Source organism: Anas platyrhynchos, chromosome 6 (assembly GCF_047663525.1).
Source record: "Anas platyrhynchos isolate ZD024472 breed Pekin duck chromosome 6, IASCAAS_PekinDuck_T2T, whole genome shotgun sequence".
NCBI lineage: Eukaryota > Metazoa > Chordata > Aves > Anseriformes > Anatidae > Anas > Anas platyrhynchos.
The window spans coordinates 35,985,592-35,998,122 of record NC_092592.1 but is presented as its reverse complement, the minus strand read 5'-3'; the positions used below and the strand labels follow the sequence as shown (position 1 = coordinate 35,998,122).

At 41.4% G+C, this 12,531-nt stretch overlaps 1 protein-coding gene across 1 annotated transcript in view; it reads right to left on the bottom strand.

Annotated features, from left to right (window-relative positions):
* Positions 1–8,762, bottom strand: part of PLPP4 (phospholipid phosphatase 4) — a 61,535-nt gene extending 52,773 nt beyond the window's left edge. Inside the window, exon 1 of the mRNA XM_027460447.3 lies at positions 8,071–8,762. Within this exon, the coding sequence (XP_027316248.1) occupies positions 8,071–8,126 (56 nt within the window). The 5' untranslated portion in view covers positions 8,127–8,762. The remainder of the gene's footprint in view (positions 1–8,070) is intronic.
* Positions 8,763–12,531: the final 3,769 nt, after the last annotated feature.

The window sequence follows — 12,531 nt, the reverse complement described above, 5'->3', positions numbered from 1 at the left end:
TGGCCACTAGATTAATGAAATTATTAATAGCTTCTCTGTTGGCCGTGAGAGTACCGTCAGGCTATTGGATCTGTTCTCCCATTAGGGAAAATTAGCAGCTAATGAAAATATAACACTTCATATCAAATGATGTTCTCCTCTGTTGTTTTCAATTTGTAAGGTTTCACAATGCTTGGCAGGGTGCCACAAGTCTTTCAAAGTTGAAACACTTCCAATCTGACAGTCACACCTCCGTTACAAATTCTAAGGACAGCAGTAAAACACCGCACTAGAAATACAGTAAAATGTTGAAACACACAATTGCAGATAAATTTCTCACCTAATCTAAGATTTCATTTTCCTCACATTCTTGTCAATGCAGAACATTCAGAATAAGGTATCTGACATTGTAATGCCCTCGAGCCATAAGGGATCAGCAGCAGCTTCTGTTCAGGCTCTGCTAAAGTATTCTCCAAGTAACTTTATATTAGTAGCACTGTTTCCTTCTCTGCCTCTCAGCATGAGCCAAATTTCTCTTAAAGAAATGTTGCTGTAATGTCTTTCAGCTTTTCCCACACACTGGGACAGACTCAGGCGGTACAAGTCTCAGCCCACCAAGTCACTTCATGTCAGTTTACAAGGCCACCAAGGCTATCTCCTCCCAGCAATGTGGATTCAATTTGAGATAAAATGCTCCCGATATATTTTAGCATAAAATATAAAAATTTCCAGCGGTGGAAATTCTACATAAGCCTCAGGCAATCCTTTCCGGTGCTCAGATGTCCTTACAATTAGGTTGTACTTCCCCACACTCTGCCCAAGTTTCCCTCGGTAAAGTTTAAAACCATTCATCTCTCTACGGTCCCAAAGGATGCAAAGAGCAGTTTGCTCTCTTTATACATCTCTCCAGCAGCCACTTACATGTGAAGATTACTGCCATGTGAAGATTACTGCCATTTCTAGATTGAACAGCTCAATTATTTCCATCTTATCTCAGTAAAGTTGTTTTCTATACCCTCCTACCATTTTTCTCAGTCCTCCCTGATTCTCTCAAATTCACCTGCATGAGTTATCTTAATCAGCTACTTACTATGAAACTACCACATGCAAACCCTGTTACCCAGGCCTACGGTAAAACAAAAAAATTAAAACATAACCATTTCAGCTGTGTACATTTAGATGTGTTATTTGAACTAAAATTCAGTAGCATTTTAATGGGGAAAGTATTTATCCACTTGGATAGTAAAAAACAAAAATGTTTTGTAATGCAGAGAAATAAACTAATACACAAGGAATGTACCAATCTGATTTACAGCTAAGAAACATTCTTAATCTGGTTTTCTGCAAAATCGCAGAGGTCATTCACAGAGTTTTCTGCATAGCAATGACTTGTGGTCCAATGATCACAAGTTTAATATTCAAAAGGAAAAGTAAAACATGAATGGACAATCCCTTAAAAAATGAACAATTATGAAAAGCTTATTTCAAGTGCCACACCTGATAAGAACTTTGTCTTATGAGAACAATCCAGCTGGATCGTATGCAAAGCTTTCTTTAATCAGGTGGTAAATTCCTCATGTTCATTAGCTGATCACAACTTATACTTTAAAAAAGGATGCACATCTTGTCTTTAGCTTTCTCTGTGTCTGTCATTCCTTGCCAATATAGATGCTGCACTCAAACATCCCCTGTTCTGTATCAACAGAGTACTCAATACAGGAGGAAAAAAGAAAAAAAAAAAGATAAGATACACATTAATCTAATCCTTAATCCACTTTCAGTGTCGATAATTCTGCTAACTACTTCTGAGCACTCACTTTTCAAAGTCATCAACAGATTGGGAGACTGAAGATTTGGATTTACTGTGCCAGGTGCTAGGCACGAGCACATTCTCAGCAAGAAGATTGCGGGGCAACTCTATTTCTTATGGCAAAGGCTTTCATAGAAAGTAAAGCTAGACTGTGCTTAGTTCAAAATATAAAATTCATTTTTTAAAAGAAAACTTTCCCTTACAGAAGCTCTGTCAGTCTTAGTAACATTCTTGCTATAAAAAGCCCTCAATCAAGGCTGAGAGCAAAGTGCCAAAGCCAGTGAGCAAATAGGATTCAACGTGAAGAGAGACAGGCACCATTTTCTCCTCAAAAATCTGGAGCAAATGCTTTAGCATTTACAAAAGCATCCTTTTTTAGCATGGGTTCAGCTGGGAGTTTAGCAATGGACATAACTGTGAATCCTACCCTATTAATAGGAAAATTAAAATTCTTGCCATTAAATCCCATTTAAATCCTGGAACTCAGGGAAGACAAACGAAACAGACTTAGTTGTACAATTCAAAAGTATTGGGACTTTTGTGGATCGTTGTATATCTTTTGCACAGATAAAAATCTACACACAAAAAAAAACAAAACAAAAAAAACACACAAGTGCACATTTTTCCTGAATAATTTTTATTAATGTCAGTAAAACACTACCCTAGTCTCAATGTATGAAGAAAACAACGTAAACAGAAGCTTCAGCTCAGTGAACACCAAACACCAAGTGCCTCTGTTAGCCTGGTGATATGTCATAGATATTAGGACAGACACACAATCATTTTGTTGTGTGCTTCATATTACACGAGGTAATAGGTATTTTAGGTATTTATGACCTTTTGTTTTTACAGTAACCTCTCAAGGAGACAGAGCTGAGAGGAGTTAAAAAAAATCAGGTTACTTCATGGTGTATCAGCTGCTTTCAGAGAGTTACAGAAGCTCCATGGCATTCTAATTCTTCCATCACTTCAAAGGCATAGCAGGCTGCTGAGCACTGGAACAAGCCTGTTGCTTGCCACTGGAGCTCAATGTGCAACCTTTGATATATGCTCTCAGATCCTAAACACCAGAGGGGCAAGGGCTTTTTTTAGGGCAAGCCTCTCCCTTAACTGTGCTTTAACCTATTCAGTGAACTAGAGTTCAACCTGGGCTACTAAGCTACACCTTTCCCTCATTTTAGCATGATCTCAACTATGGTTTGCAATAGTGTAACTGCTTTTAAACAGGCTAGTAATCAAACCTGTTGGTGTTCTCACTTCCTATTAACATTACTATTTGTGAAACTAACCCTGAAAAAGCTCCAAGCAAATTCAATATTCAGTGGGTCTGGCTACTGTCCATGTACATTAGAACAAAGAATTTATCATCTAAATGGACCAAGCGTGGGAAAAAGAGGTATTACTCTCCCTTTGTAGATGAGAAACTAGGGTACAGAGAAATTAAGTCCAAGACTCCAATCAGTATTCAGTCCAAGATCAAAAGCCAAAAATCAGGTTCCAAACAAAATCAAAAGTTGTGGGCTACTAAGGTCAAGAAAATAGGGCAAAGAGCCTAAGAAGCTGATGTGGCCAAATATTAACTTCTCTTTGACATGTTCAGCTATAGATCCTAGACCTGAAAGATCCAACTGATTTGTGTAATTTTTCTCATCATAAGGAAATATCTTGACGTCTCAGCCTGGTGTTTTCTTCTCAGTACCATTTTCCGTATATTACCTACAGTTCTCCAACTACTCATCAGTCCCTGCTCAGTCTGTCTTCCAAAACTCAGTGGATATGACAGAGAAAAGGCAAACTGTGACCAAATAGGAAAGCAGAACTGTAGCATTGTGGAATTGCCTCAGCCAATTGATTTTCTGTCTATGTTAACAAGACAATACATAGTATAATTTGTGAAGGCAACCTGTATCCAGAAGATCACCACCCATGACAAAGAAAGCTACTTGAAAGTGCCTTCCAGCCATGCACTTCATGCATATTAACTTGATTAAAATCTTATGATTTTAAAATTATAAGAGGACCAATACAGGATCAGCTTGCACTTACTTAAATCAGAGTCTGATCAGGGCATGCACACACAAGAGATGTCACTGTTAGTTAACACTGTACACCCATGTATGTAATATATGTGTGTATCAGTCTGCACATAAACATTTATCCCCAAGGGAGACTATTAATGAGACTGTGCTGTAGGGAAGATATCCAATTACTCTGAATGACATTTATATTTTAATCACATCACGCTCGCTGAAGAGCTGGAGGTTTGATGAAGCAATCCTTGAAAGACTGTCTTTTTAATCAATTAGACAGCTCAAGAAACATCAGCAATATGCTGTTGACACTAAAAGTCATTGCACTAAACATACCACAAGGCACAAAAATTCTTCTGTCTTTCTTTTAAGACAATGCTATGGTCTTGAAACTCTTGAAAAACTTTTCCTTGTAGAAGACAACTAAAACTGAACAATATGTACTTTTCTAAGAAACAAAGGCAGCCCTACTGGCAATTACCAACTCAGAGTTACCACTCAATGTATTTCTTCTTTGTAGGACAGATGAACATCACTTTAACAACATTGTTCCTGTGTCGAACACCAGGCTGGCTCACAAATCTTTTTTACAGTTGCCTTAACTGAATGAAAACAAGTCAGTCAAAACAATTTACTTTCATCAAGCATTCAATAAGTGACAAATGCCACTATTCACATGGAGCAGAAAGACTGATTATGTTTAACATGTTTTAGCATTAATTCAACATTATAAAAAGTCATAGGAATAAATATGAAGTAAAGAAAACAGAAGTAAGATCATATTTTGATAATTCTTCAACTAGTGTTTGATTTTTTCTATAAACACAGTACACGCTCACAGTAGTATTAAATAGACCATTTCTACTTCTGACACCTTACATGAAAAAAAATCTCACTTTCCAAAATCCACTTGTATACTCACACGGTTTAATACGTAACATTTCATGTTTTTGTTTTAGTTCAACTGATGAAATTTAATTGAAAAATATTTGATATTGCGTAATGTAGTAACTAGTCAAATCATATAGTGAGAATTTCTTTGCTTAGCAAGAAGAAACACACCTATGCACATTAGCATCAGTTCAGCCCAGTGAAAAGGTGCAAGGCTTAAGAACAAAAAAATGAATTTGTTAATCTTGGGGAACTGGGAAAGGCTGTAGGGCAGAATAGGAGTATTGTTGTAATTTGTGGCTTGAGAGCTACTTTTCTGAAGGTACTCAAAGAATGCCCATTTAGCCTCCCAGTAAAGTGAGCATTAAGTATGTTTTTGACTGCAACCGTTTTATTTTTTTTTTTAAATCCTGCTTCTGAATTTTAGACAGCTGTAGGTCTTCAAATAGATCTCCCCTAACTAATCTCTCCTTCGATACTAGTAAATCCTGAGGGATAAAATGCCCTTCAGCACAGATCTCTGTAAATGCACAGAAGCTTGAGCTGCTTAATTTCAATGCTTAAACCAGTCTTTAATTGGCAAGTGAACACTTAGCAATTGCTAAGTACACAACATGTAGAACTGAGTCAGTTGTTGCTGTTATTTTTATTGAAAGTCTCTTGAATTCATCTAAACCAATACACAACCATCAAAAATGCGCATAACTTGTAATGCTGTAGATTCTTGTGATAGAAGAGAACTTAAATAAGAAGTATAGGGCTTTTTTGCCTTCGAGTGGAATGACTAAAGTTGATAATTATAGTTACTGGGGAAATAAAAAAGTTGCCAGTCTTAAGTATCGAAAATATGGCTGTTGTTGCTGTAAAATGCATTCAGATTGGCACTATACTCAATTTCAGTAATCAACATAAGTTTTCACACCTCCATTTTTATGAAATTACATTTATCACCAAGCAAAACTACAACATGGAATATGCGCCTTTCCCTTTTGTATTTTATGGTAGAAAATATGCCAGCATTTTACTCTGAGTTATATTAATCAGTAGGTTGAAGCTGAAAAGACATCTGGGAGGCACAGATGGTTCAAATGATTGGCGTATAACTCTGGAACCACTCTCTTCAAGGTCAGACTTCTAACACTGCACAGGTTGGTAGTGACCCAAGTTATCAACACCTCAGAATGAACTAATTCCCTTCAGTCCAATTCCTGGTGGACAAACATCTACGTTGCAGTTAGCACTGACAACAAATTGTGTCTCAGACCTGGCCCCAACTCACTGATGTTAGTGGCATTTCTTTCCAAGGGAGGGAGGAATTGTACAGCCTTTTCATTCCTAGAAATAGTTTCTGCAGTACAGCTTACATTGCTGTTGCCTGGGTTCCAGTCCCAGAGCTTCCAACTTCATCACTAATTGTTCATTCTTGAAAAGAAATTTCAGTGAACTCAAAACTCCATAAAAATGCAAGCTCTGGCTGTCTACAAAACCACAGAAAACAACAAATAAAAATAAGTTTCAAAAGATGAGTGCCTCTTTGGCAAAACTAAGAAAAATAGTGACAACTACTTCAAGAGAAAAAAGAAAAGTCATTTTATGTTCAGATTATTTGACTATAAAAGCCATTCTTTTCATTTACCTAGAGTTTATAGACTTGCAATCATTACCAACAAATAAAATGCAGTTATTCATGAAACTACATACCGACAACCCTGACATGAACAATGTGTTTAGCACTTTCAGATGTCAATGAATGCCCCTAAAGACTTGTTACAATATCTAAGTTATTCCCCAGAATTCCAAGAAGACAGGAGCTATGCCATGTGAAAACATGAAAATTACTTGTGTAGTCACTAGCCATTTTGCATTTGCCATGTAGCGTTATCTACCAAAAGCATTTTCTTCAGCCACGCACTCAGTTAATTTTAGAACAACTGCATAAAGAGTAGTAAAAATTACAAAATCATTCAGAGAGGAGAAATGAGGACAGAAGACAAGCACAAGCAAGAAATGATTGCTTACATGATTTACATATGTGGTAATACACTATTAGGAGATCTCTTACTAGATGGTGCAAGTGATGAATTACATGTGTAAAAGGTAAGGTCCTGATGTAGCATCTGATCCTGAGGTCTTCACTCACCCTGCAATCCCATGCAGTCCACGTAAGAGTTTGGTTGAAAGGAACAGGGCTACTTTTAAAGTAAGACGCAACGGAATAGAAAGATATCAAACATACCTCAGAGCTTTTTGAAAGTATCAAAGCCTATCCTAGAATGAAAAAGGATGACACTTATTAAACATCTTGCAAGCCTTTTGATTTGCATCAATATTTGAGAGAAATGAGCATTGAGGAAAGGCTCCACTACCAGTAAATTGGGCGAGTTATTCATTAACCATGAGAGGTTCAGAAAGGAATCAGATCAAAGTGTGCCAGTATCACCAGCTGTAAGTCAGTACCGTGGTTTAATAGCTGCCCTGCTACTGCTGCATCTGCAATCAACAGAATCCGCTGCTAAGGAGGCAAACAAGCAGCAGTAGAATCTGATCTGGTTTCTGTGATGCTTTAGAGAGATCGCAAAGATTTAGGATACTCATCTTCAAGCGTTAAGGAAACTTAAGAATCAAACTTATTATTGTTGCTCAAACTGCCAGAAAGAAGTGAGTACAGCCCTGAAAGGGAAACGAGAAGCCTGCCTGAAGCATGGACTGAAATACCACGTAACTGCTTTCTCCGAAGGAGCAAAAAGCAGTGTTCATGCAGCGGTAGTTGCATGTCTTTCAGCAACCAGCTTTTCACGACTTGCCTTCCTACATACCAGAGTGCACACACGCTTTTCAAACCCAGCTCCAACCCACATTTCATGGCCACGGTCCTGGTCCTTCCCCAGCTCCCAGCCGGGGGTTCCCAGCCAGGGCTGCCTGCCCCGGGGTACCCACAGCTCTTCCCACTGCCTCAAGCCAGATGCTGAGGTGCACCTACAGCCTTACAGCAAGAACCACAGCTGGCCGAACGACAAAGGCAGCAGATTTTTGTTAATATTTTGCACACTTCTCCCACAAAGTAGCAGCATCCTTCTCAAAAACCTTCCCGCAGGTCGCCGGCAACTCCCAGGGTTGGGGTGCTCCCCGCAGCCACCCGCACCCCGGGGAGAGAACCCAAGCCTGGGGGCAGCGGCTCAGCTCCGCTCCCCGGGTGCCGGGAGGGCAGGGGTCGTCCTGGGGGGCTCAGCATCGGCGGCTGAGGGGCTGCGGAGGGCTTCTCCCTCCCCTCAGCCCCCCGGCACCTCTCCCGGCCGCCGGGACGGAAAGTTGCGGCGGTATAGCGGAGGTCCCCGCTGCCCGGGGAGGGGGGTTACTCACACGAAGACCCCGAAGAGCAGGATCCGTATGCCGATCTCGATCGCCAGCTCCCTCATGGTGGGTCCCAGCGGGCTCCGGCAGCCCCGCGCCGCCGCCTCTCATTCCCCGCTCGGGGCGGGGGGCACCGGGGGGCTTCAGCTCGCCCCCGCGGCCCGAGGGAGCCCCGCCAGGAGCTGCCCGGCTCCTGCCATCCTCCCCGGCCGCCTCACGGAGGGCAGCGAGGAGCGGCGCCGCCGCCCGCTGACGGGGCCGAGCCGGGGGAGGGTCCCGGTGACTAACGCCGCGTGTCCCCGGGCGGGGGCAGCGGGGGGGGGGATCCTGGGGATTTCCTCGCCCCGCCTCAGGCTGAGGAGGGGGCCTCGTCTCGCTGCCGTGCCCCCCAGACACGTCTCGGAGCTCCGCCGGTGCTGCCCGGGGGGCTCCCCTCAGGCGCAGCCCCCCGGGGGCAGCACAGCTGAGGCGTCTCGGTGCGCGTCGCAGGCGAGCGGTCTGCGCTCCCGAAAAGACGGAGCCCAAAAAATTAGGGGGGGAAAACGAGTCTAGGTATAGGTCGTAGAGACTGCTCCTAAAAGCTCGAAGCTGCCGGCACCGAGCTTGGCACGTTTATGTAATCTTTGCGTGAAGGATTAGCAGCGTGGGGATGTTTTCTGCAGTACGTACGTAGCGGGCTTTCCAGGCGTGTAGGCATCAGTGTTGTTTTAAAGCCTTATTAACTTATTGTTAATGCACATAGCCCAGGGAGGTGCTCGGCTCCTCTCGCTAGGCTCTGCCCAGCAGGTGAGCTGACCTCCTCATCTCCTCACGCAGCCAGGTGCGCCCGGTAATCAGGCAGAAGAGGCTGTGTGGGACTGCAGATTTCTGATGTGGGAGAGAGGTGGCAAAACAACCACAGCCTCGACTTTTTCCTGACTCCTCCAATCCATCCTCCGTTCCTCCCAATGACAAGCTCCAAGCCACTAATCCTTCTATTGCCTTAGCCTACTTTTGCAGAGGGTTTGCTTAACTTCGTCTGTGCAGGAAGAGATTGAGTCCCGAACACCTTTACTGTAAGGGAAGTTTAGGCTTAATCCACTAAATGCAGCAAACTAATTCACATTTGAATGTATTTAATTATCTGCTTTCCTGTGGCCTTTGAAGACATGTCCTTCAGGAAAGTCTTCCTAGCTATTAATATTGCACGTAGTTACAAAGCACCCATCAGTACCGCATTGGGGAACCAACTCACTTTAGTGCGTGATTATTGCTTGAGAGTTAATGCTAGAGAGGCTTTATTAAACCTGTCTGCTTATGATAGCCACTATATATCAGACAGAGGCTTTGATCTCTGAATTAACTACCATGTAGGAAAACTCTTAGGGACCATGTTTGTGGAAGAACTTCTCAAAGAAGCTTCCATGCTAGCATCACCTAAACAATACAGCTAACTGCCCCAGGGCTACATTTGATGCCAGGAGAGTGACAGAAGCTCAGAAAACACAGGTGTGTGGCTGCCACTGGAGAAAGCACTTAAAATGTTACTGCTACTTAAGTGAGATCTGCCTCCCATGTGCGTCTCCTTTCACTAATTTTCAAGACAGAGCTTGGCTGACTCTTTACATTCTGGAGATACATACATATATATATAATTCTGTTTCAGGAAACAAAGCTGTGAAATCTCCATGTTGTTGCCAATGGACACATTCCCTTCATTTGAGAACGCTCTTTTGGTTTGTTTCCTATTGTCAAATTTTTGTACTTTCTCCAGTTCCTGCCCCAAGTGACTGGTGAATTTGTATGTACACTGTTGCTAGGTATGCACAAGAAAAATCATTGTTTTCATGAATAGTCCTTACTTATGGGAGCAGCCTCATGATTTGTGTGAATCAAGCCAGTCATGTAAACTAGGGGCTGCAGGGACTATCAGATACGTTGGCAGCCTGTATGGCCATTAGCAGCTCTGCACCAGCTGTGGAGGAGGCAGGTGACAGAAATGTGTGAGCTGTGTTTTCCCTGAATGTGCATCTATACACCAAACATTTAGTGGTCAAAGAGGAAACAGTCATACATCTTTTCACCTCTACTTTTTTTGTCCTACAACAGTATATATATTTTTCTGCTTGCCTTAATCTGTGGATCCTCCTGCCCCTTTAGTATGCTACAGGACCTTCATTACTCTCCTGCTACAGAACAGGGGATTTTCCTCATAGCTTTCTGTAAGGGTGGAATCATTCAACTCATATCAGCAGAGCTCAGATATGATACTGATTATAAATTAGAAATGAAACAAAATTTGTCTTACTGCAGCTATCTACTTGCAGTGTTCTGATTCTCCAGTATGTATAGCTGATGGTGATTTATGAAGCATAAATACTTCAGATTGATTTTTTGAAACTAGACTAAGCCTACAGCTGGCTGCCGAACAAAACCTGTTTTGACTTACAAACCAAATATGAGATACAGGGATAATTGGCAGGGAACAGATCTAAGGCTACATCGTGGCATTAAGCTACAACCCTGCAGCAGAAGCAGTGCAGAGTCACTGTGCTGCAGCAGATTCACAGAGCAAACCACAGTGACCCTGGGAACAAGCCAGCCTGCTAATCACCCCATCCCTACCATGGGCACAGCAGGTGGACTTGGTGCAATTCATTTTCTTAGTTGTTACTGCAAAGGAGAGAGAACTGATCCCACTCCTACAGAGGTGGCTATCAGCCTTTCAGGTGAGTATCCAGAGTTCTCAACAGTTTTCTCTCCCTGGGATTAGAGTCCCTATTTCTACTGACTCTAGTTTGAAGCAGAAAGGAGAAAGCTGCTTGCATCCTTTCCTCAACTGTATACTTATGGGAAAGGCAGAGCCACCTGCAGCCTACTTTTAATTCACAAAGAGATGTTCACAGGCAGAAACAGCTGCAGAGCTCATACAGCTTTCCTGGAGCTTACGGTTCTTTGTCAGTGCAGCAGGATGCACAAGTGCTTCTTACCTGCCTGGCTGCAAAACCTTGCAGCTCCTGGTAAACTGAGTTGAAAAAGAGACTGATTTTGCACCAAAGTAGGTAAACTTTACCCTACCAAAAATCTGTGGAAAATAATAAACTTGCAGCAAAAAGGACACAACAAAAACCGAAGTGGTAGTGACAACTGAAAGTGCAGACATCATTATGTCTGTTTCCTAAGAACTTGTAACTTTTCTGGAATCTTAGCACAAAATAAAAGAAGCTTGAAATAATATTGTCAGGCTGCATTTTTTTTTTTATTTTTTTTTTTTAATGGACATTAAAGTTATGGACTTTAAGTCCATAGATTCTCACGGGCTGATGGTCACAGGGCTTTGCTTTTGTTTAAGAGATTCTTAAAAAGCTTCATGATCGGAGGATCATATCAATGCAAACCCACTGAAGTTCACAGGAATCTTACCATTGGATCAGGATGCTAAAATCTGTCATTATTAAATGACAAGGGGCAAATCTGACTTTATTGCCCATGTGAAACTTTTCCATTAATTTGTACTGGTGAAACCAGTTCACATCAATTAGTGAACAGGAGTCACTTTTTTTTCTCCTCTTTTTCCCCTGAACGTTTCCCAGATTTTGTCATTCCATAGCCCTCCTCTGTCTGTCAGCCACTATTTTCTGTTACTTAACCTAAACAAGGAATGAAGAGAACAAGAAATTTTGAACACTTATAAGCACAGAATTTATTTCTGAGAAAATCTCTATGTATATGTATGAGTACCTCCTGGGAAACTTTTAAATCTGCATAAGTCATTTCTTAATTCTGGAACTCACTCCAGAAACAACTGGCCTTTATTATTATCTTATTATTATTTGTTAATTTCTGTAGCAGAAAGCGTATCTACAGAATGCCTTAGCTGGTTGCCCAGGGAAAGATTATGCAGCAGGTTTGTACTACATTGGTAATCTACACAAAAACTTCAAGGCCATGTTATTTAACAGGGGAAAATGTTATGACATACTTCATGTATGTTTACAGTTATTGCCAGTGAGATTGTGATTCCTTTAATCTAAAACATTCCCCAGAAAGGAAAGTCTAACCTAACTTAAAGATAAGGTACAAAGAAATTTGTCTAGAATTCCTGAAACAATCACGCTGTCTATGGACCAAACACTCTTGCTCTTACTGTCTATAAGTTTACTGAGGCTTTTTACTGAATAAATGTCTCACTGCTGAAGCCATTACATCACTGGTTGTACCTTGTGTATAAAAAGGAGTATCTGACAGCAGAAAGTTTTCTTTTATTTTTCCTCACAATAGCCCCAAAACTGTTGAAGTTGGCAAAGTGTACCTTCAGGAAAAGTCTTTCCTTTCAGAATTGTGCCTCCAGTATATAAAAATATCTTAAACAGATTTTAGATAGTACTTCCTATAAAGCTTAAATTTACTGCTATGTCTAAATGGTATAGATTATTCCTGGTGCAGAGAAGACAGAGCATTGATTCGTTATAAACTCATGTAAGGCATTTG